This window comes from Antrostomus carolinensis, unplaced genomic scaffold (assembly GCF_000700745.2).
Source record: "Antrostomus carolinensis isolate BGI_N321 unplaced genomic scaffold, ASM70074v2 scaffold10381, whole genome shotgun sequence".
Lineage (NCBI taxonomy): Eukaryota > Metazoa > Chordata > Aves > Caprimulgiformes > Caprimulgidae > Antrostomus > Antrostomus carolinensis.
In genome coordinates this window covers 1-25,297 of record NW_010291982.1, presented here as the reverse complement: position 1 = coordinate 25,297, position 25,297 = coordinate 1, and the positions used below count along the sequence as shown (strand labels likewise).

The 25,297-nt window shown below is 44.0% G+C and overlaps 1 protein-coding gene across 1 annotated transcript; it reads right to left on the bottom strand.

The window, feature by feature from the left end:
- Window positions 1–663: 663 nt before the first annotated feature.
- On the bottom strand, window positions 664–25,060 carry ATIC (5-aminoimidazole-4-carboxamide ribonucleotide formyltransferase/IMP cyclohydrolase; the record flags this gene model as incomplete). The annotated part of the gene is made up of 15 exons (XM_010176792.2): window positions 664–1,011; window positions 1,508–1,663; window positions 3,186–3,368; window positions 9,304–9,396; window positions 10,373–10,501; window positions 12,109–12,198; window positions 13,433–13,518; window positions 14,771–14,878; window positions 15,032–15,157; window positions 17,295–17,451; window positions 17,577–17,728; window positions 19,061–19,149; window positions 21,679–21,745; window positions 22,831–22,907; window positions 24,808–25,060. Coding segments are annotated over 15 exons (1,886 nt in total), but the record flags the coding sequence as incomplete, so codon positions are not given.
- Window positions 25,061–25,297: the final 237 nt, after the last annotated feature.

Below are 25,297 nucleotides of genomic sequence, written 5' to 3'. Positions count from 1 at the left end.
CAGATTTTATAAAATGGAATAAAAAAAACCCCAACCAAAACCAAAGCCCTTTGAAATGATCACAGTGGTTGCCAGCAAAAAACGTGTCTGGGCTGTTACTTTATTCATCTTGCTGTGCTCCAGATTTTCACTTTGTTTTTCTAATCAGAGTTCAAATCTGCTTCATGCAAATTGCACACAATGGAGAAGGGAAGTGGCTCCGGGGCAAGATGCTTCCCAGATCCCTGCCTATGAACTCTGAATTGAACTCCCCAGTGTGAGAACAAGCATGTCAAACTCGCAGGAATGAGTCTTTTACCTTGGAGAAAGCAACCTGACACTGCTTCTCAGCCCAAAGCACAGGTCTAGGGCAAAAGCTACAGCACTGAGATTGCCTTGCACAAAGGACTTGCTCAGCTCTCCTCATAGGGGAAGAGGATAATGGATTAGAAGCACCTGGAGAAAATTACCTGCCGGCTCAAAAAAAACATTAAAAAAGCAGCTCAGTTCAGTTTACAACACAGATTTTCATCAGTTCATTAAGAAGTTGGGCAGAAGCCAGGCTTTCACAGGCCTTCTAATGAATTAGTAAAGTCTGGACCATAAAATTTACTCCACAAAAAATAAATCTTTTTCCTGAGGACACAGTATTTGGCTGACACAAGACTACAGACTCCACATAGCTAAGAACCGTATGTTTATTTGCAAAAGAGACTTCTTATTTTCTACACTGGAGGCCAACTTGTTGCACCTTCATGCTCTGTTAACACAGGGAAAGATCTCATTAACAGCTCTTACAAACACTTGCTAAGCACAGACTGCAGGTGCCTCCCAATTAAGCTGGTGATATTCCAGTCATTGCTGCTGGTGAGACTGTGACCAAAGAGGGGACCACAACAGCCCATGGCAAACTCAGTGATGAAACAGGCGAAGATTGGTGTGAATGAGAGTTATCCCCAGCTCATTGCAAGCTTCGATCACAACCTCGTCGGCAGCTGAGCCAGATGGGGCAACGATGAACTGCACTCCGCTCTGAACAAAGACAGAGAGGTAAGCAGAAGGATTAGAGGATGGAAAACTTAAAATCCCCCTGAAAAGGAGCTGGCAGCCCCAGTCCTTCATCCATATCCCAGGATTCTAAGTGTTGAACAAACAAAGGCTTCCAATGCCCAAAGCCATTCACAGGGAGTTCCTCGTGTGAGCAGTCAGTTCTCTCCAGAGCTCAGAAATGAGAGTAAAATGGTTCCTCTGGAAGCAATAGCCCTTGTCTTGCTATTCTTAAACAGTTTAATAAACTTTAATCCTTTATTCATCCCAAATCAACAAACTGAGCAATGGATGGATAATTACTATCCATGTGAGACCAGTAATCAGGAGAAACATCCATTGCAGGATGCGCTATTCCAGCCCGCAGTGTGGAGCAGAGATGCTCGTTAGCACTCCACACAAAACTCAAACAAAAAGCCCAGGCTGCAGAGACAGTTCCTTGGAGCCTCCCTGACATCCTGGCTGCACCGTGACCCCTTACCCGTTTAGCTCTGTCCACGTTATCCCTGAAAGGGAAGAAGGCATCAGAGCTGAGGGAGACAGCAGTCAGCTTGGCAATCCACTGCTTCTTCTCCGCCTCCGTTAGCTGCGCAGGCACCTGCTCGAACATCGCCTGCCATTTCACCAGGTCTTCATCCTGCAACAGCAAAGAGCCAGCTCAGCCCCAAAGCCAGGGCTCCCAACAACCCCCTGCCAGGAGCACAGGAGCGATGGCGTCCCTCCAACACCCTGCTGGGCTGGGCTTTCTGCTCCCACAGCTCTGCTGCTGGGAACTTCATACCAGGGATTTTTAAAGTCCCAAGTGGTGGTGGGAACACATTACCACCATCAGCTCTTTTCACATCTTTTTAACTCCTTTCCTTCCCCCTCCTCACCCCATGGGCTTGAGGGATTTCTTTTCCCTCCCCTTTAATTCCAAGATGCTCTGCTTGGCCTGCCTGCAGTACGCTGCTCTGTGTAAATGCCAGCACACGCAAACAGGATCTGGTAGATGACTTAACACATGACAAACAGCAGCTTGGTTTATGATTCACCTTCTGAAAGGGCAACTGCTCCAGTTCTTACCCCCTTAAACGAGCAACCGCTCACAGAGATGATTCACGAGGTCCCCAGTCCAGCTCTTGGCTTTTGATACTTAAAAAGGACATACTATTTTCTTGTCTCATTATTGCTTCTAACGGGGAACTCAGAGGGATTCTGAGAAGCCAGAATGCCACACAGGCAAACAGCAGCATTGAGAAGGGAAGGACATCTGCCCTGAGAGGGCAAGGAGGGTTGGACACTAACTGCAGCTTTAACCCTTCCTGACTGCTGGGGGGAACTGTCGGATGAAACCAAGCTGCACAGTAAAGCACAGGAGAGGTTCCAGCACCTGGGGTGGCACGTGCAGTATCAGAGAGGAGAATCAGGACACTCTGCCACTGGGCCATGAAATGACCTTGGGGAAGTCACCATCAGGACCTGGCCACTTGATCCCCCAGCTCTTTGGGATCATCTGTTACTGATACCCAGGCACAAAGCTCAAGCCAGGCTCAAGTACTACATAAAGCAGGTGCACCCATCACCTCTGGCTCTGACAGTGTGACAGCCAGCAAGTTGGCTTCTTGCTGAGACTATCTGTGGACATTCCAAGCCATAGTCACAACACCCAGATCCTGGTATCTACAGTTCCCCGTTGGCTGGCCACAGACCTCACAGGCAGGAGGGAACTCAGTGACTGAGGTGGAGTTCAAGGTGGCTGACATCCATTGACCTGGCAGGGATCACTACTGTTATAAACACTGACCAGTTCCAAAAGTGGTAACTAGCCAAGCCCACTCTTGCCTGAAGTCCCTACAAATGTAAGACTTTGTCCTTTGTTAGGACTTGCCTGAGTCCTTACAAATGTCTCCTCAGCACGGAGCCAGCACAGAAAGAGCTCAGTGTAGGCAGAGGGTGGAAATGATCATTTTATGCCAGAGGAAACAGCCTGAGCAACTCTGAAGTGAGCTATGAAAGGACATGGTCTTTCTGGGGCTGGAGAAAAGACTGAGGTAGAGGAGAAAAGGCCCAGGTATCAGGGCAGGTCCTGGCACCCACAGCTGGTACTTCAAGCAGTAGTTTCAGCTTTGTTTCACAGAGTCTGGACTCTCCAGGGAAACCTCTCAGCCAGCCCTTACCTCTCCAATGGTCCCAGTGACATACTGATCAATGGCGTTGGAGATCTCTGCTCTCTTCACACCGGCTTTGAACTTCATGGAGAGCACGCGCGGGTGGTGCCGAAGCCACCAGTTGTTGGCCTTGTCCCCAGCCAGACGTGTGCAGTGGATCCGGGACTGCTGGCCGGCTCCAATACCTATGACCTGAAGGTAGAGATAGATACAAAGCACAGTCAGCCTGGCTGCACAGAGATCACAATCAGAGCTGCATTCCAGCCAAGCAATTAGGAAAGACCTCCCACAAATTAGCTGCTCCTCACAGGAAGCAGAGAAAGAGTGCAGGTAATTAGAGAGGAAAACCTTGAAAATACCAGTATCCCCAATCTTGTAAATTGGTCACAGGGACAGCTCTCTGCACTGCTAACTCCCATGACTCCACTGAGCTGACAGTGGCTCTGAGGACAGGACACTTTCATCCTTCTAAATAACAAAGCCCCAGGCACCAGTCAAACCATTAACCTCAGGAGAGTGATACAATTATGGTTTTTGTTTAAGGTGAAACAAAATCCTGTTGGTTGTAGAAACAAATGTGAGTGCTAAGAGATGGTGGGCTGCCTTCCTGTTCTGGGAAAGGACACTTCGGTTAGAGGATTAAAATCTGAGCCCAGGTCACCCAAACAGCATCATCTTTCCTGGTGGGCTGGGCACACACAGCTTAAACAGATCAACTGTGATATGTGGTGGATTAGAGGGCAGTTTGTCTGTCAAGGCTGATAAGAAAGTAAATCCACTGCTCAGTCAGGAAGGCTGGCCAGTAGGACCATAAGATGGCATGAATTATCAAGGCCCTGGAGCTACCAACACATTTCCTACTCTGTCATCTGCCAGAGAGTCCAGGATTTTAAAAATAGCTGCTGCTAACCTTATTTAATAGCACTTGTGCCTGGTATGAAACAGACCTAGGGCTTCCAGAAGCAAAATTCAAAAGGTGATTTTTTTTTTTCCTCAAGGAAGCTTCTATGAAAATGCAGTATTTGCTCAGTTTCCACTTGCTTTTTTGCCATCACTTGCTTTGGAGTTCTCATCAGACACATTCAACCCCTGTCAATGTTTTCAGGTACACTATAGATTAAAATATGCTTCTGAGAGACTCTGGAGTCTGGTGGTCAGGCAACTCTGCAAGCCATTTGTCACAGCTCAATGCACAATGCAAACAAGCTCTTGCATCCTGTCTGGACTGGTGCAAACTCACCTTGGAGACAAAGGCAGCTCTTAGGTGCTGACACCATTGGAAGTTACATGTGGCTGGAGAAATCTTGGTTACTGGATGCTGGCAGAACAACTCCTGCTTCACTGTCCCCTGCAGACAAGGTCTGCCTGCAGTCACAGCAGGCAAGTGCAAGGGACTGAGCTGAGGTCTCCTGGGCTCCAGCCTGTCTGCTGTCCCTCAGCTTTGCCTCTGCCACGATAGTATGCCAGGCACACAAAGGCCAGACCTAGCCACCATGGCTGTCAAACTCAGGCTGGCAACTTTTCTCCATGGCTTTGAGAGCTGTGGGTCCTACTTTCCAAAGAGAGCTCCTGCCCTTTCAAACTAGAGATCTGATGGAAAAAGTCTCTCTCCCATTAATTTCCTCCTCCTATGAAGCCACAGCTGAACTGTTCCCCAGGCTGTTTGCATGGGGAGTGCTCCAGGGATACTGTGTTGAGGCTAGTGGTTCTGTCCAGTGCCTCAGAGTTTCCAGCTCAGACCAAAACAGATGGTAAAGCTATAAGTCAAAGGCTGCCCTCAAAGGAATGAATCATTTGTCTTCTCATTCATCAAGACACAGTGACTTCACCTCTTACCAGAACCATAAAACATGCTGCTGGATACTATTCCCCCAAGGAACAAATGAAAGACTTGGGCTGCTCTCTAATATCATCTGCTCAGCTATAACTGAAGTCATTGGCACTTAATAAACCCACAAAGATATTAGTAGTCTCATAAATACTAAATAGATGCAAAATTTCTCATGGCTTAGTGACACCTTCACCCCCACAAACATTCCTGATGTCCAACCTCTGCTCTCACATCCACCCTGTTTAGCCTTCAAACTTGCAAGGGGCCCTGCATCTCAGGAGACCTCAACACCAGCTGTGCTTAGGTATAGTGTCTCTCCCAAGGAGGTTCATCATCTGTCTCTCCCTGGACAAAGGAGAGGGCTTAAAATTGTCATGCACTGCACACCATTAACTGTCACCCAGCCCTTAAGAGTGGGCCTAGCAAACCAGGCTAGGCTAAGGCAGAAGTTCTTACCTGGGGATGCAGGTGGTAGAGATTACTGGCCAGACTGCTGGTAGCAGGGGCCAAAATACTATGAAATATTCCCAGGTTTCTAAAAAATATGGTCATGGGCCAGAAGTGCTGCATCCTCTGCTCTTTCCCAGCCAGAATGGTGCCACATCTTCATCACATACTTGTGAGCTGTGGCCTTGCACTCCTGTGATGAACTGGCTTGTGTGCTGCAAGCCCCGGCCTTGCAGCAGCCTCAAACACACACAGCTCCTTCATGGGCACACGTTAGAAATCAAACTCTACCTGTCAGCACCCAATCGCCCTTCTCAGAAAGACTGTTTTCCTTTCCTCTATGAGCTACTCAAAATATTTTACATTTTTGGTGACCTAAATTTTGTCCAAAAGATGCAGAGCTGAACTTTGGCTCGTATTCAATAACTCCCAAGTGGCAAGAACTTTGTACTGGAGTTTAACAAAGTGATGTGTCTCTCTTCACAGGCATCCCCGAATCTACAGAGACACCATCTGCAAGGCACAGAAGTTTTTATAATGGCTTAATGGGCAAGAGAATACAAAAGCTGCTTCTCCATGCCTCCTCCTGATGGGTCCACATTGTTTTAGGAGGAAGTTCACAGTGACAGCCTGGGAAGAGCTTGCTGGTAAGATGCATTTCACTGGAAACTGCTGATCCAGGGAAAGTGAAATCTTTTATTTGCAGAAAAATGTGTTTTGATGCAACACTGGTAGGGAAGGTTTCTTCAGTGTAGCCTGGAATTTCTGGTCTAAAGAGGGGAAATCAGAAGGTTGAGCTTCTGCTTAATGCAAACTATAGACTTGTGCCTGAACCTCTCTTCACACTGGCCTGTCTGAATGTATCTATTTCTCCCCCTTTTTCACTTTGTGGTTCTCCCTCTTTTCCTTCTTCCTATGCCTCATCTCCCTCTTCCTCAAATGTTGGCTTTCTCCCACACAAAAACACAGCTGAAACCTCAAAATCCTCCACAAAGGAATCCTTCCCCCTCTATTGGCCACACAAAAATTAATTACATTTCTTTCAGAGTTTAACCTCCTGGGAATCAAAAAGTGCTTAAGCAGAGCCTGTTGTCAGGAATACTGTAATACAGGGAGAGTAGAAAAATCACTTAATAAAAAAAAGCTTGGGTGAAAGTTGAGAACTGCTTGACCAAAACACTCTGGCTCTCAGGAAAGCCAAACACGTCTCATAGCTGGAATACTGTGCAAAAGCATGAAGTGGATGAGATGGACAATGCCCAAAGGATCTTCACAAAATGATCCAGATTGGCCTGAATTTACTCAGATTTACCCTGAATAATGAGTGAAAACAGAAACTCTAAATACATTCAGAATTATAAAAAATCAAATTAAAAAAGACTTCACAATTGCAAAGAAAAACAGCCAATGAAGTCACTGACAAATGTCTGCACCATTGGTGGAAAACACCAAGGTAAATTAACAGGTTTGTTTTATCCTACTGTGCAGAGAATAAAGGAAGAGAATCACTTATAAATTGCTAATTTAAAACACGATGGTATCATTAAAGAAAGTCTAAATCAACATGTTACAGACCGGCTTTGCCAGTGCTGAAAGTCAGACAAAACAAGTGGAAGTGTTTATTGCAATTAGTGGCAGCTGGCTTCCTGCAAATTAAGTGACACTCAAGTCCATAAATGCTTCCTCCCACTCCACACTTTCCTAGAACTTATTAGCACAAGCACCAGCCCTTGATGGAGTGGCCAATCCACTCATGAACCCAACGAAGCCAGGCTGCAAAAAACATTCCCAGTGTCTGATACACAAGAGTTTTGCTACAGGGATGGTGTGAAGCTGGAATAACCCCTGGAAAACCAAAAGCAGTGGAACTGAAGGAAAGCTGGACTTCCCAGCCTTGGCTCATAACCCCCAAAACAAGTCAGATCCTGGGAAAGCATCTTAAGTGTAACAACCTGGAAGTTACTTTCCACTCCTGATTCTTGATTTGTGCTATTTTTTTGTTTGCACCCAAATATCACTGCACACACCTGGTGCCATGTCTTGGTAGGTGGTATGACCAGTAGTTAGTTCTGTACAGTGTCACCAAGAGGAATCTGAGCTAATCACTGTCTTACTAAGGCTGGTTTTCAGGGGAGCTTATTTCCTTCCCCATCTGTACCTTAAGAACAATGGTCTCAATACTTAACAGTCTCAGGAAAGCTTTTAGAGATATTTAAAACCAGAAGGGAGCTCCCATCTGAGCCTCTCCATCCCTACCTTTAGCATCCACACTGCTGTTTCTGCAGTCAGACTGTAAGGAGTCTCTTTAGGAAGACATTAAACTTGGATTTGAAGAACCCAAGACAGATTCACCACCTCCTTGAGAAAGTGATTGTAATGGCTGCTGATCTTTACTGTTAAAAAAGTCCCTTGATTCTTGGTGCAGTATAGAGACCTCTGATCTTGGCCTTCTCTGTCACATATACAGCAAACCAAGACAATGCACATTTATATTTGATTAAAATATTTGCCTGCAAATGCATAAAACATCACTGAAGCCAGGTTAGTGAAATCCCTGCCTGCCCACACTGCTTTTGACGTCTCCCTCATGCCTTCTCCCTTCCATATGGTACATGCATTACCACACACATTTCAGGAACATCTGCAGCACCACATTAAGTCCAGACTTGCAAAAGCACTGGGGAAATTGTTGCTGTAATAAGGGAAAAGGAGCAAAGACAGTGACACCTTTGTTCTGGGGCTACGAGAACTAACACTCTTGAGTACAGAGAACCATTCAAAAGCAAGGAAAAAAAACCAAACAAAGCCGAATAAAAGGAAAATGTCAGCTCTCCAGAGACATGTTTTCAAGAAGCATACAGCACATGACCCCAAAAAGGACTGTGAGACAGTGCTGCCATGTTTTCAGGCTGTAACAACAATCTGACAAACACACAGGTGAGGACGAATGCAGAAAGGAGAGCACTGCAGTTCATTCACCGGCTGTACCTGTCGGGGACATTGCTCAGTCCATTTTGATGATTTATGATGGACCAAAGCTCAGGATCAAAAACATTCTTTGTCTTTTTCTTCTGTATTTTTTAAAAAAATAATCCAGGTCTAATGAAAAGTTACTATGGAGAGCAGAGAACCAGCTGAACAACAGCATTATGAAAATGAACCGCTGGGCAAAATACAATTTTTAATTCATTTACAACAACTTTTGGATAACTGATTTAAACTGAACACCTAGTGATAATTTGGAAATAAGGGTTAGGTTTTTTTTAAAAAAAAATTCAAGATTCATATCTCAGCTACACATTTGATGATGCCTCTGTAAATCCCAACATCCATCATAAGCTTTTAAAAAAATAGGGGACAACAGAAGATTTCTAATAGCCTAGAGGGGAAAAAAGAAAGCATATCCCATCTTTCTTCTATAAAAAATGAAAATAAACCTAAGAACCATTTGAACAGGCAGAATCCAGCTGTGAAAACTACTGTCATTTCCTAAGGCTCTATACAGACTACAACATATGTACATGCCCTCAAAAAATGATATAAAAGGACAGAGTGGTTAGAAAGAAATGACTCAAGGCCAAACTCGCAGAAGCACGTAAGAGCTTTTCCAACCCCAGCACTGATGGAGCCAGCCCTGTCATTATCATGACAAAAATTACACTGAGGTATTGAAGCAGCCTCCTGAGAAACACAGGTTTAGCTACTGTTCTGCATGGCACCGTCTAGGGTGGTTCATCTGTACCTGCCTAATTACTTCCTGTATGATTTTAAAACTCAAGCCTGACAAAAGCACTCTCTGAGCAGCCTGGCTGTGAAAACACGCTCCACAGAGCTGTCTGATTTGGTTACCTGCCCATCCTTGGCGTAGCAAACTGAATTGGACTGAGTGTACTTGACAGCAATGCTGGCAACAATCAGGTCTCGGACAGCGGACTCAGGCAGCTGAAACAAAACACCATTGTCAACAGCCTATCCAAACAATCATGACTAGCCAACTGGCTAGTGATCTGCAAACCTCCAAAGCCAACACAAGTACCATATCATAGAGAGGGAAAACAAGACAACTAAAATATCATGTTTTGTTCAATTACCAGCAAGTTTTGTTTAGATTAAGAACTGTAAATGCTTGGTTTGGCAGCTCATCTCATAGCTCATAGGGATAAGATTCAATCTTACCAGGTCAAGAGAGCTCTGTCACTGGCCCTAAGCCTGCAAAGTCTTCTATATTTGCTCACTATCATCAGATGTGCTCGTAGGCAAAAGGCTAAGCACATGCTTGAGTGCACACAGGACCACAACAATAATAGCTCCCAATATCTGCATTAAGTATTATTTTAAGTCCATTCCATTACTAATTTAGTAAAATGATTTTTATTACCTCAATGTCTGAACTTGCTCCTGAGCCCATGACTAATCACGTGCTCATGAACATCTGGTTTTTAATGAGAACAAGATCAGAGACAAAGAAAGAACCGATAACTTTCTGATGATGTGAACTCTAAATGATGAGCAATATCAGCAAGGCCAGAGTTTATACAGTGCACTGTACACAAAAGGGAGAAGTAAACAGTGAGTCAGAATGAGATCACAATGGGTCCTTAGCACATGGCTGTCTCACCATAAGAAATTACACATGGTAGCTTCTCATTTATAAGAAATACAAATATTTTGGTAGTCAGAGATAAAGAACAAGGCCAGCTCCTCTTATTTATGCAAGGAATCAAAACAAAGGCAAACTACCCCGATTTACCCCAGTATATTTGGTGCAGAAAGTTTGCTGCATTGTTTTGTTGAAAGCCAATTAAATTTCATTAAAATACTTTAAGAGCTCTTTAAATAGAAGAGTGATGACTTCCTTGAGGGAAGCACACCAGTTCATTCCACCGCTCTTTAAGCTCATTTATCTTCTGACACTTACAGTTTTATTCTTTGTAACAATGTTCTTGAACAACGACCGGTCGATGACTGCATTGTTCCTCTTCTGCACGAGATGCAATCCATAGAGGGTTCGAATCTCATTGTCATCTGGCTCATAATGGGGATCCATCTAAAAGCCAAAGGATAAGCCAATAAAACACTCTTGGAACAATTAAAATGCAGTAATAGCTTAGATTAAAACACAGTATCTAGAGAATCCAAAAGAAGTGAACTGTTTATAGAAAACCACGTCAAATCATCAGAAGTAATTAGAATGAACTGGAGCAGCAAGGTCTCAACAGCACGAAGTGACATTTACAGGGTGAAGAGAGGTAATGCAGCATAGATATTTATATATAAATATCCATGTTGGGAGCCACAAAAACCTACAAAATCTTCTAGTCTTTCACAGAAAGGGAAAAACATCCACAAAAAGAGTCTTCTACAGGAAAGTAGAAATATTTTGAATTGCTTCATAGATGCCTCGAGACACAACTCCCAACCCTCTTGGACATTACAAAGGAAACAGTGAACACGATTATTTCCAGAGATGTGCTCTCTCGGGTCACATCTCCAAACAAGCACCCAGCACAGGTAATTTACACCAGTGTAAACACAACTGTTAAACTGCATTCAGGTCTATATTAAGAATTTTGGCAGCTCTGGTTCAGGTTATTGAGACACAAAGTAAACCGGATTAAGGTTAGCAGCTCTAAATAGGAGCGTGCACACGCTTTATGTGGCTTCTCTAATCCATTTAAATTTATTCAGATCAACTTTCCTGAGCATCCCTCTGCAGACAGGCCCTGAAGATACAGGCTTAACCAATGCAACCTCATCCTTGAAAAGCTAATTGAAGTCAGGAAGTAATCAGCTGCCAAGATTATCTGCAATTTCATTCCTTCTTGCCTGAAGCTCCTGAGCCACCTTCTACAGCTCCCCCTGGTAGTAACACTGCAATTGCGTCTTCAGCTAAGCCTTGGATTTTCTTTTTGTAATGTTAGAGTAAATTTCTCTGCTCATCTCTCTCTACAAGTCAGGCCTGACAGCATTATGTAATCTGTTAGTCATGTTCAACAGAACTGCATCATTTTGAAGTCCCAACAGTCACTGCAGGAACTAGGAAGGCAACCTGACACTGACTTGACCACAGTATATTAATATTTCTTGACAAGCATCCTGGTTGGAGTACGAAAAGGTGCATCATCCCAGGTCCAAACTCTGCCTGGGCTGCTCCATCTTCATCACTGACTGTACAAACAACTGCTCTACAAATACCACCTGCCCAGACAAGGCTTCCCCCAGTGATAGAGCACACACACTTCTCACTGCCAGGGCTCACAACATCACTGAAGCACTCTGTCTTAGATATAAAGAATTCGGGGAGGAAACAAATTCAGCAAGAGGAAAGCTGGCAAAGAGTGGAAAGGGAGCACAGAAATTTTGTTTCTTTGAAGTACTCTTGCTGGTTCACAGATTTAATTACTTTAAAGCCACATCATTTTGAAAGCCAAGGAAGGCATTATAAAAATACTCCCCTCTAGGACTATAGGCTAAACATGACCACAACACTGCTGGTAGAATTCCAGCTCATACAGGAATCTCCAGAGACCCAAAGGAACCACTTCCATGCTCTGTAGGGGGGCCTGGATCAACCTCTCAGCTATTTGGACATTAACATCTGTGAAAAGCAGGTACAGGAAAAGCAGAGGGTTAGAGTGGAGCAGGAGTACAAACCTGGAGGACACAGTAACCACCGTTCTTCTTTTTGGCAAGGATTTTGAGAGCTTCTTCCTCATAGCCAGGAGCTACCACACCATCAGATACCTGCAACACACGGAGATTTCAGCTTCCAGGTAAAAAAAAGAGAGGGGCTAATACTAAAAGCTCCACCTGCCATTTTCAGAAAGGAACTGAAGGCACACTTCTTGGGGTCTAGATGTACCAAACAATACCAAAGGCACTATTAGAGTGTTGGTTTCTGTCCTGAAAACAGGAAACAGCAGAGCATTGTTTGGCAAGAGTTGGTAAAAAATACCCCACCATCACTTTAGGCAGAACTAATAATTAATACCCCCTCCAGGGAGAAATGGCTCATGCACAACTTCCCCACTTCTCAACCCTAACAGTAAACATGGCTTAAAAAAAAATAAAAAAATCCTTATTTCAACAGTGACACCCTTGATGAGACAAAAATATTGCAGAAGAGCTGTTAACAGACTTGAAATGGAGAAGAAGAGTTTGTATCTACCAGTGCCATGAAGTGATATACACCTTTCACATTCTTATCCTACAATGTGGGTGGTTTGTTGTGGGGGGTTTTTTGATTGTTTTTTTAAAAGTATTAGCATACAAAATGTTATCTTCACAAACCAGTCAAACATGCTCTTTCATTTGCTTGAAAAGAAGCCTCCAATGTACAAGGCAACCCTTCGCATCATGCCTTCCCCCTCTCAAAAAACCCATAAGCAACATGTAACAGGATGGACATGTTTGATAAAGCATTAACTCCCCGTTGGTTAGCTCTGTATTTAAACCAGGGACTTGTGCAATGCAGCCAGCTATGGAGTTAACATTGAATCCAGCAAAGTTAAAAGTGCAGTCTGGAAAGTGTCTGAGCCTCCAAAAAAACTTGTTATCAACTGGCAGGTAGCAATCTATACCCACATTCCTGCCTTGGGTAAGAGGCTGGCCATCAGCTTTCCAGTCCTCTATCGTTCCAATTACAGCCGTTCAAAGACTGGGAACAGCGTAATCAGGGTTCATTTCTAGAGGCCTACTCAGAGGCAGAGGTTTGCAATCATCTCTTGGAAAACAGCATTTCAAGTACTGCTATTTCACAGGCTCTCCCACACAGCCAGGTTTGAACTGGCAGGAGGAAAAACGTATCAAAAGATAGGTGTAAATTCCACACTCCAGATACCAAATTACACAAATGGATCAATAAATAGTCTTCAGTAAAACGGGTCAAATTCAAACAGAATGGCTGTTACAAACCAATGATTCCATCGAGTGTGATTCTCCTTTTTACAGCTGAGTGATTTGCTGCTGTTTAACTAACCTCTCTGGAAATAATCTTGGCAGTAGCCACATCGCAGATATCAGACAGGGCAATGAAGTCACCAAAAGAAGACATTCGATCAGCACCTGCAAAATCATATTTTTAGGAACTTATCAAACTATAGCATAATACAAAGAAAAGTCTTTGCTCCTACAAGCCAGTCAATTTCCATGAGAGCTAATAATTTAATCCCACAGCAAAAAAAAATTTAAAAAAATAAAAAATAGGCCATATAAGAGCAACAAGGATGAAAAATCCTACCTCAAACACAGGCACCTTTAAATATTCCCATAGTTCAGATATTCTTCCTTTGTCACTGCATCTGTCAAAGCTCTAACTCTGTAATGACTAGCTTCATTACTACAGGGGCAAGGATCATACACAAAGATTTTAGATGGGAGACAGTTGGAAGAAGAGGAAAGCTTTTAGATACCTATGCTCTCATCTGGATTTTCCTGCAAGAAATCAGATCCAGAAACATATCCAAGAGCAATTTTATTTTTTTTTTAAATAAATATTCTCCCTATTGAATGGCATAACTAAGGTGAACAACTAACAGCACTCAGCTCCCATCACAGATGCTCTACTACTTAGCAAGGTCAATTCTTCCGTCCCTGCCATTCTAAAGGTTTGTTTTTCTACCAATCATGCAATGGTTTTCTGGGGAAAATGTTCAAAGGTCATTCCTGAAGTGACAAAAAATGAACACAAGGCAATGTGGCCCTGATCAAGCTTGCTTTGCTTTCTATAATCTGTGCAGATTTTCTAGGAATGCCACGGAAAATTAAAGAAATAGCAAAGTATCTCTAAGTATCAGCTAAGCAGGGGAAGATACTTTTATTTACTTATTTTTCTATCTTTTGTGAGCTCTCCAGTACAAAAGCATTAAAATATCACCCACCAAATACCAGGCAGAAGCATTTCTGCTTAAGTAAAGTATTCCTGAGCACCCCATATGTAGGGGAAGGCTGAGTGCGCTATCAGCAGAGCTATTTGTTTATCCATCCTTTAGCCAAAATCCTATAGATTTATATGTGTGTCTGTATACATATATACACATTTAAATAATAAAAAAACCCCTCTACAGTTCTGTATACATCAAGAAACAGAATCCAACACGTTTTTAGCCTTTTTGAAACAATATAGCAGGTCTGCTCACTTGGAGAGCAATTTTTGATAGGCAGTCAGTTCATTTAGTCAATCAGTCAGACCCTTATGGAGAAAAACCCTACAGAGGAGGAGTGCACGGCTAAGGGAAGAGCCTGCAAAGGGCTAAGCATGCTGCTCAGCGTTAAGCTCAGCTCTTTGGACATGCTGGTTTATTCCTGGGCTTCTCACCTCTGCTTCGTGCGTAGGCAGATGCTAAGGGCGTTAAGGTCTTGTGGAAGTCATGCACCATGCAGACTTGTGCCTCCTCTTCGCTGAGAGGTATTCCAACAGCAGCACCTAGTGGGAAATACAAGCCAGGGCACTCAAACCACAGCATCTTACTGGTCCCTGCCCCTGGGACCTAAAAGACACAGCTACAGCAGTGGCAGGGCCTGCCAAAAGCTGGAGACTGTTCCAAGAGAAAAGCATGGCAACAGAGAGCTACCCTACCTGCAGGACTGACGTGTTTGAAGGAGGCTGCAGCGGGAAGGCCTAATCCCTGCTTGAGTTCCTTCACCAGCTGCCAGGCATTGAGAGCATCACACAGGTTGATGAATCCTGGAGAGCCATTCACCACTGCAAACAGCACACAAACAGACACATTAAAGCAGGCAGAGTCTGCTCCCCAGAGTCTGGAGAGCAAGCAGAAGAGTTTTTTTCCCTGCAAGAACTAAAATCACTACAAACTGTTCTTGTTAAATGACCCTGGCTCCTCAGCAACCAGTTAAGAGCCCTGAAAAGCTTCAGTGACTTGTGAGGGAGGAATGCAGAGGCTTGAGACTCAGGAGATGCAAGCACAATTCTCTTCCCTAACAGAAGCTGCTGATATGACCTTGGAGCAAGACACACACAGTCCCCATGCACTTCCCCTCTTGTGAAAGGAGAACAGAAAAAAGAACATTCTCCCTTATGTTGAATTCTTCAATTAGCAGCCATTTGGAACAAGAGCCATCTCTTTCTAAGGGAGCTTCCCAGAGCTTGATGTTGACCAAGGTGCATGGGCAGTGCTGTCAGGGAAGAACACAAAAAGGACATCCCCTGCTCCCTAGCAGGTAAATTTCTTTACAAATCTAGTAAATAAATTTCATATAGTGACTATGGCTCTGATTCAACAAAGTACTTGGGCACTAGCCAAACTTTAAGCATGTGTTGTCTCTAACTGATGTCAACAGAACCACTCACAGCCATGAAATTTAGGGCAAGGTTTTAGCAAAATGCTTCATCTGGTCCTTCCATCGATGATCCGAGGGCTGGAGCAGCTCTCCTATGAAGACAGGCTGAAAGAGTTGGGGTTGTTCAGCCTGAAAAAGAGAAGGCTCCGGGGAGATCTCATAGCGGCCTTCCAATACCTGAAGGGGGCCTACAAGAAAGCTGGGGAGGGACTTTTCATAAGGACAACTAATGACAAGACAAGGGGAAATGGGTTTAAACTGAAAGAGGGCAGGTTTAGATTAGATATTAGGAAAAAGTTCTTTACTGTAAGGGTGCTCAGACACTGGAACAGGTTGCCCAAGGAAGTTGTTGATGCCCCCTCCCTGGAAGTGTTTAAGACCAGGCTGGATGAGGCTTTGAGCAACCTGATCTAGTGGAGGGTGTCCCTGCTGAAGGCGGGGGGATTGGAACTAGATGATCTTTGAGGTCCCTTCCAATCCAAACCATTCTATGATTCTATGATTCTATGATAAATCCATGCCAAGAGTAAAGGTGATTCAAAAGTCTGCTCTCAAAACCTTTTGCCTTGGCCCTGCAAGAAGAACTGCTCGTACTGACATGGCAGGACTGTGAGCATTTCAGGAGACAGCAGGAACAGATCATTTTAGCAACAATCCATGGCCAGAATAAGTGAATGCTGTTGCCATACTGGGAGGCAGACTTGCAAGCAAATCAACTTCCAGTGCAGGCATGAAGAAGCTTCCTATGAGATCCCAGCACTCAAACAAGGAAATTCTGCAACACAAGAGGACTGTCTGTCCAAGAGGACACAAGACACAGCTGGTTTTCACCAATATTAAAAGCAACCTTCAGAACAAGAGTGGCCAGACTTTTTTTCTCTCCAAAACAGGGTTTTCCCTCACTGCAGCAATGCTGAGTGGCACACCCTAGAAAATGGCAGAGACACACCAGAGCTGTCTCAAACTCCTGCAAGTCAGACTGGGGTTCCTTCCTTCTGCCACCATTGGCAGAAGCAGCATTCTAGAAAACTAAGGTAATAAACCTCTGTTCAAAACCATCAAAGAAAGAAAAAGGAACAAAACCCATTCAAAAGTACAGAAGACCAGCTTGGATTCTAGACAGAGTAAATGGTGATATGAAAAGATTGGGAAGATATTAAATAAGGAAAACGAAAAGGAGCAAAGCATCTCGAAAGGATAATGATGTTTTCCATTGCAAAATCTGGATCCAATGTCAAGTAAAAGGTGCACCAAATCTGCCCAAAATGTCTTCAGTGTGGACACATAATCTTACACCAACAGAGAACGTGGGGCTACAGTAAGGCTCGTGGGGCACATCAGACAAACTTTTCTGTCTCACACAGCTCAACCTTTTCATTGCAAAGCTAGTGGCACTCAGTAATAAAGCAGTTGTTAGGGTACTGCTGGCCATCCCTTGGACTAAGGCACAAGATGGTATTTCAGTTTTAAAGACAATCGGCAAAGATGCCCAACCACCTCCTTTCCCAGCTATCCCACAGCTCCCTTCAGGCCAACCTCACCTGTCAGGGGAAGTTTGGATCTCGACGTGTAGAGCTGCGCAGGACTCTGGTGAGGATTCATGCCATACCTCAGGGGCAGCTGGGACACCCCCTTGCTGTACTCTTTCCTGAAGTAGTCAGAGATGGCTGCATCGTACTGAGCAGTGTGGGTGAAAGCCTGGGGACAGAATAGGGGATGTTCACGAACACCAACTTAACAAAGGATTTGGTGTTTAAAGAAGTGAATGAACAAAAGGCAAAGGAGCCTGCCCCAGCCCTTTGCTCCACGCCAACACCACCAACCTTCAGTGCAAGGTGACGCCTGGTTTCCATGGAGGTGTCTTTGTCCCTTGATGTCGCCATCTCTTTAGCTACTGCAGAGTAGTCTGCAGGGTCACACACGACGGTCACGCGAGCGTGGTTCTTGGCAGCTGCCCGCAGCAAGGCAACTCCTCCTGCAAGAGAAGGATGGAGGCATGAAGCACAGCTGGAGATGGCGGAGCAGAGAGCCACATCTGAGGCCAAGAAGGGATGCGCAGCAATCAATCTTTTGTGCCAGATGAATGTGCAATCCACTCTCCAGCGAGGAGAAGGGACTGTAAGAGCGCTCTTCAAAACGCACAAGGCTGGTGAGTTTGACTCAATCTGCTGGTGAAGGTGCATGTTGGTTGGCCTTTGCAGGTACAGGCAGAGCTGCAGGGGCAATAAAACAGGTCATACATGGGCTGTGATGGGTCAAGAATGTCTTCAAGCAGCACAGCCACATCCTGAAGAGGATGTCTGTCTCCACAAATCACTTAAACACCGTCTTCTGCAACACTAGGCGGGAGAGGGGTCTATAGGAAGATTTACTTTTACACTGCCAAGCAAGTGAAATTCCCAAATCTCTCTGCAAATATTAATGATTCCTGCCCAGGTCCTCTGTGTGAGGTAAAACACCACACTTCTCCCTTAAATCTGACTCTGCACAGCTATGACACCACTTTAAATCATACAAGGTACTAGGCTGTTGCAAAGGAAAAGTAGAGGCTGGCACTGCTACATGCAGAGTGAGTACTACTCCATAAAACATTTAACAGAGAGCTCTGCTGGGTATCATTTGGACTAAAGTACATCAAGAAAATTAAATCCCAGTCCAACCTCATGGCACAAAACTGTGCCCGTACTGTTCACAAGCTGCCAAGCAGAGATGCTGCAGTGAAGGAATGGCGAGCCTTTTGGGGTTAATAACTAGGAGGAAGCGCAAAACTGCTGATGATACTGGCACCCCTGCTTCCCAACTCAGGTACTAGCTACTCTCCCACATAGGCAGATCAAGCCCTGTCCCTGTGACAGCTTCCTGCAGTGAGGTTTTCAGCAATCCTCAGAGCACTTTCAGCATTTCAGCTTTTTCTCTCCAAAGCTCATGTTTTTTTATTTTTATTACACTGCCAGAGGCTGCAAAAGAGGTTGAATCTGCTCTCTGTGTTTCAGTAGGAAGGATTCTCCACCCAGCCTTTTCTAGCAGAGCTTTCTACAGTACCTCAGGCTTCTTCCTTTGGGCACTGCATGGCTTGTCAGTCTGTTACAACAGCTACTTGCCATTTTAATCACAGGTCTGCTTATAAGCAATGAGGTTTACCCAACTATGCCTTCAATCTGCTCTTTGCAACTCCTGCGCTCTTTAGCAGACGCCCTTTATGTGTGTGCAAGGCCATCAAATAAAAAGAAAAGACCTAAGACCACTTAAGAGACCAGAAGCAGCATCAAGTCTGCCTGGAGAACAGATTTGCTCTCCTTTAACTTACCAATATCAATCTTTTCCACAGCCTCTTGTACAGTTACACCTGGAGAAGACACGGTCTTCACAAAAGGGTAGAGGTTACACACTACGACTCTGAGAATGAAGGGGAGAGGGAGGGTTACTCAATGAGAAATAAAAAGGTCAAATCGGGCTTGGAATGCACAAGGTACTACCAGTGTTTTTATGGTCTTGTCTCTCAGATCAGGGACCAACATAAATTGCTGCAGCCAAGGCTTCTTCCTCCAAAATACTTAAGAGTCAGTGGTGTTCAGCCAACAAGTGATGTTACAGTGGTGCAACAGTACATGCATGATACACAATTTAACTGAACTCTGTGCATTAAACAATGTTACAGTGGAGAAAACCACAATTTACAGAGGTTAGTTAAAAGGAAGAGGTTTTTTTAAGTATGTGGGCCTGTGTTTAAATGTTTAATGATTTTGGTGTGCAACTTGAGCCATTTCAAAGGACTTCAAAGCAGGGTCTCAGCAGTACTGAAAATAGGCATCCACCAACTCTCATAAGAGAGTGAGCACCCAGAGCAAGGTCCGTTGCAAACAAAGCATAAACAGTCTAATTTTCCACATTTTTTCCAGGAGCAGAAGATGACCTACATACCACCTTCAGGACTTTTAAAATACCAACAGCATAAGAAAGCTGAGTGCACAGCCTGGATCCCATAAAGCCTCTGTGGCACATGAAAGCAGAGAGAGAATTGACTTCCCCTCTCAAGGTAAGACTGGACCTTACTGGAATTATTTTCTTGATGTGATCTGGAAGAAGCTGCAGTTTGTATTCCAGAAGGCATGAAGTAATAACATGCCCTGTCCCATCCTGCCAGTGCCACGTGAATTGTAGTGAAAGGAGGTACCTGTTTGGACCTTCACAAACGATGTTTTTAATCCAAGAGAATTAATTCACTCCCTTGATCTGAATGCATGAAGGTATCAAACCCCAATGCACGCCCAGTATTGGCAGTGAATTGCTGAGATGCATACACTTGCATCCAACTTTTAATATTCCTTTGTTTCACACAACACTGCGTGATGAATTCAAGCAGAAGGGATGACGAGCTTCCACTAGGGTTTTCAGAACACACTATGTCTCTAATTTTCCTACAGTACGTTTTATTGTCCTATTTCTAATACCCTCTGCTCCTCAATTCATTTATGCTCCTGACCTGTTGCAACCCACCAGGAATCTGTGGACTTTAACATTGCTAATGCTTTTATTTGTGTAAATCTTAGTGTTAAATAATAATCTGTGTTATCTTAGTGTTTAAGGCCAGGCTGGATGAGGCTTCGAGCAGCCTGGTCTAGTGGAAGGTGTCCCTGCTGATGGCAGGGGGGTTGGAACTGGATGAGCTTTAAGGTCCCTTCCAACCCAAACCACTCTATGATAAATCAAGATAATCAATATCAAGGTTTCCTACCTTGACTTGGGTATGTAAATTTTACGCAACTATGCAAAGACTCTCCTGCTGAGGATCAGCTCCTTCTGCTTTATGTAAGACAATCCAAATCCAACTTACTACTCCAGATGTAAGCGCGCTATAAGTCACTGACGTAAATGCACATTACTCCCCCTGCAGCTCAGCAGAATCTGCTTTAATATGCAGCCTGCTCTGAAGAGTCACCACTGCTGAGCCATCTATGAGGATTCCTGTGGTTTTAAATTTCAGATTTTCAAATTCAGCCTGGAAATCCATCCATCCTAGGCACATCAGTTTTTAAAATAGCTTTTAAAAGCTAAGAAGCATTCTGGCCCAATCACCACACTCAAACTATACCTCCCATCCTGGCTACACCTACAATTTAATATGTTCAATTCAGCCATTCATTTCTAAACCAGAAGCTACCCACTGGCATAGAAACAGTTGCTCACAATCACTGGTTAGATGTTAACACCAGTTAGTTAAACATAGTCCCAAAGTGCCCTGTGTGAGTGTACTGAGTAAATACATTCTAACAAAACCAGAAAAAAACATTTGGCACATTAGTACACAAACTGTGTTACTTCAGCTTCTGGCTGCAGCTCACTTGCTCCCGTAACAGCTCTCAGAAAGTAAGCTTTCTGTCTGCTATCTCTGTGTTTTCTATCTGTACAAATGATGCGTGTTCTTGACCCTCTTTTCACGTCTACTCTTTATTTATGTGTTGAAACTCAGTAAACATTATGCAAATATCAAAGGGTATATTTGCTAAGCAAGCATTTCAAAATCAGGAATTGTCATCTGATCAGACACCCAGAGCCAAGTCGAGGGGATATACACCAGCTTCACTGATTCAACTTTGCAAGAAATGTAACGTGGCCCAACATTGACTAAATGTAAAGTAACAAAATTGCCAGGTAACCAGAAGACATTAAAACCTCTGTTTCCTGTGGAAATCATAATGAAACTTTCTTGCTTTAGTTTTCTCTTACTACAAGTGATGAAGATGCAACTGTAGAAAATTGTATTTCTAAAAGCACAGTATCTCCAGAGAGGGAAAAGCAAGGGGATTGCAGATTTTCTGGTGTGCAGGTGCTACAACCCCTACTGCTCCCATTCCCTGGTGTTGACTGGTGTCCAGTGTTCATTTTTGATTACTGATGAATTGCATCATGTCCCCCAACATTTACCTTACAAGGCTGAAATCCTGTTTGTTCATATCAGCATGATCTTCTGGAATATTGCGAGCCAAGATGCCTATTTACAAACACAACAGTACATCTTTATTTAAAAAAAAAAAAAAAAAAGAAAAAGAATTAAATCACCAACATTTTTTAATTCAACTTCTTCCTTCAGACTGTGCTTTTCCTCAGAGACTTTCTGCCATAAACTTTCTGATTCTAGTTCAGACAACAGTCCTCTACCCTGTTCCATTTTACTGATTTTTTGGCTGTTCAAATCCCATAGTAACAGGGGGGTTTTTGCCCAGTGCTAAATCCTATAGCATTCCAAGTCCTGAACAGCAATCTCAAAATCTTTATAAGCATTCAGTTGCTACCCTTAAAATATTAAAATTGTCATTAAGGACTTTATGGAGAGGAAAAGGGCACCTGCCATTCATCAGCCAACAACACACTAAGCCTATGAAATGACAGAAGCAAGAGAGGGTGTGCTGGTAGCTGAGCAGCATGGGTGGCTGGCTTCGGTCTAGGAACTCAGAGAAACAAGCAGGCAACTGGCTGGCACCGAGTAAGCAACAGCACAATCCTGGGTTCAAGGCTGTCAGAGAAGATTGTCTCCAGCCCTTGAGTCTGACAGGCAATAGGTTTAATTTGAGGGATCTCAAGCACTGTAACAGGAGATGATAAAGCAGATGGGTTAATGCGCAGATTGACCAATTATCAGACATCTTCCTTGCTGAAGAGGAGCCAGGGAAGATCAGACATGCAGAAATCACCCACTAAAGACTACACTGTCATGTTCCTTATGCCATATTGAGCCACAGGTTAAATTCAGTGGAGCGCTCTGCCTGAACATGTCTGAAATTGACTCTGCAAAGAATATGCAAAGGCATTTACATTTACCTATTACTTGTAGCCCTAGGGAGGAAAACTCTGCTAACTGCACAGATGCCAGCAGAGCAACAGAGGAAGTAATACAGCCACCATGCACTTCTCTACCCTGTGCTTTTCACCTATCCTTCTGCTGCTACAGCAAACCTGTTCTAATTACCCAGTTCTTCCACACAACTCTTAAAAAAAGGCATCTGTCAAGCCCTTCTTCCCACCCTCACTGCCCACAGATTTCTTTTTTAGACTGAAATCATATTAGCAGAAACATACCAGCATGGACTGCAGGATGAAGGGTTTTCACACGTCCACCTAACATCTCAGGGAACCCTGTCAGGTCCGAAACATCTCTGCTCAACAAGAAAACATGGCATGGTAAGAGATGTGCCATACTGACTTAATCTATAGGTTGAATGTTTGTTATCCTCATCAGGGCAGTGATTTAGATTTACTGGCAATGTTAGTTTTACTGGAATGAGATTTAAAACCTAGGAGTTTTAAAGGCAGCAAGGAGGGGAAATAAACTTAGCTTCCTTTTAGTCCATCTGTTAAAAAAAAAACCCACCACTGTTCCATCAATGACAGGAGTTTAGAGAGGAAACACATTCATGATTCCTCTAAACTCCAGTATCTTGTATCTCAGTAAGAACATGACATTTGGAAGGTGTGTTACTAAACTGCTAGGGAAAACCTACGCTGAGTGACAAGCTAGGATGCATCCTTCTTACGGAAGGCTGGGAAGTAGTTCTGAGATGAGACATTCTATATTAAGATAGATCTGATTGTTTTTATCATGGTTGGCATTTGTCAACTAGTTAGCAAAATGCTGCTAGGTACAGGATTAGTAGAAACAACCGAAATGTTGGTTTAATGCTCTCTCACTCTTCATAAGATGTTGATCTATATCTTATGCTAAAGCTACATCTGACAGAAGACAGAAAGGGCACTGCTTTCCAGTAAGTCACCCAAAATAAACAACTGTATAATTTTCACTACAAACCCCAGCCTATGCCAAAGAGGCAACAACTGTTTTTCCCATGAGAGGAAACAAAGTTCATGGGTCACACTCTTAGCTGAGTATGGTTATTTCTCGAATACATTGAAATAACCAAGATAAGCAAATGCCAAGACAACATGGTTTATAGAGAGAATGCAAGACCATCCTCAAAAGAAGCAACACCACAGTACTCTTCTTCCCAACTTAGCTAAAGCATTAAATAAAGTTTCATCACTCTAAAGTATTGTAAAGGAACAATAAATTGGAGAGGGAAGGGGAAATGTGACCATCCTTTGCTTCAGGCTTCACTGACAGCACAGCCAAGCAAAGAAGTCAGAGACATGACCATGTGCTGGATAATAGCAAGGACAGGGAGCTCCTAAGTTGGTGTATATTCATGCCGATGTGTCCCAGGGGCCTATCACTGCATTAACTGGAAGCAAAATGTAGTCACAGTCACCTGTCCTGCCAAATAATTGACAGGATTTTCATCACTGTACTGGGAACAATTTCTATTTTGCCAGAGCTGTTTTTTTTAATCACAGCATGGAAGAAACCAAAACAAATTTCCCCAGAATGATGGGCCAGAACAGCTGGTGACTGTACATGCCCCTTCTCAAACAGTGGATGCACAACACTTAAAGGCTGCGTCTGAAAAAGCTGACCATCATGCTGGGAAAATTATTTGTGACAAATGATCTCCAGTCAGCTTCAACATATTCCTGATGTGTCCCCTTTCCTGTTCTGGGACTGGGCAAAGATCATCTTTCACATGGTTGTGAAAGCAGCACTAGGGTCAGATTATGAATTTCAAGACAACTGATTTAGAATGGTTTGGGTTGGAAGGGACCTTAAAGATCATCTAGTTCCAACCCCCCTGCCATCACCAGGGACATGTCTCATAGGAAAAAAGCTGAGTTGAGGCAGAGGAGACATCATCTCCAGCACAACACTCCTGACATCCCTCTGTGTGCTGACCTGCACAGTAACACTCTTTGGCCTCAGTCAACCAACTTCAGGCCAAGAAGGTTCTGAAGTTTGCTCTGGGCCTTTTCGGGTGGCCTTTTTTTTTTTTTTGGTGGGGTTTTTTGGTTTTTGTTTGGTTTTTTTGTTGGTTTTTTTTTTTTGGACAGGAAGACTTGCTTTCGGACCAGTTTTCAATCATTTTGGCTCAGAGACAGAGAAAACTATTTAAGCAACCTCAGGACGCAAATGAGCATTTTTGGTGGAGATGGAGAGGAAAGCATCTGTACCTGACCAGCAAGCCAGCATCTCTCAGGGATTTGGCTGTTCCTCCAGAGGCAATTAAACCCAGGCCAAGGGCATTCAGACTCTTTGCAAATTCCACCAGGCTGGTCTTGTCAGAGACGCTGAGTAAAGCTAACGGGTGGGTAGAACACAAATATGTTGGTTTTAAAAGTGGAACAGGGAAAGAAAACAACAGGATTATGAGACTGAGGCCTTTATAAATTCTATAACTTGGGAATCTTCTCTGGTGTGAGGTGACTGGGGAGGGAGGAGCAGGAGGGCGGGAGGAGCAGCTCAGCCGCTGCCCTCAGGGCTCCACAGGCGGGACGTCCCCTCACCCTCGCTCCCGCTCCTTTTCCCGCCCTCAGCAGTTCAAACCCCGTCCCTCACACAGCGGCGGCCGCCCACCAGCTCGAATCGCAGCCCAGGTACCACCTCCCCACACGCACATTCCCCTCAGGGCACGGGAACTACAGGGTTGGAAGCGGCGGCTCT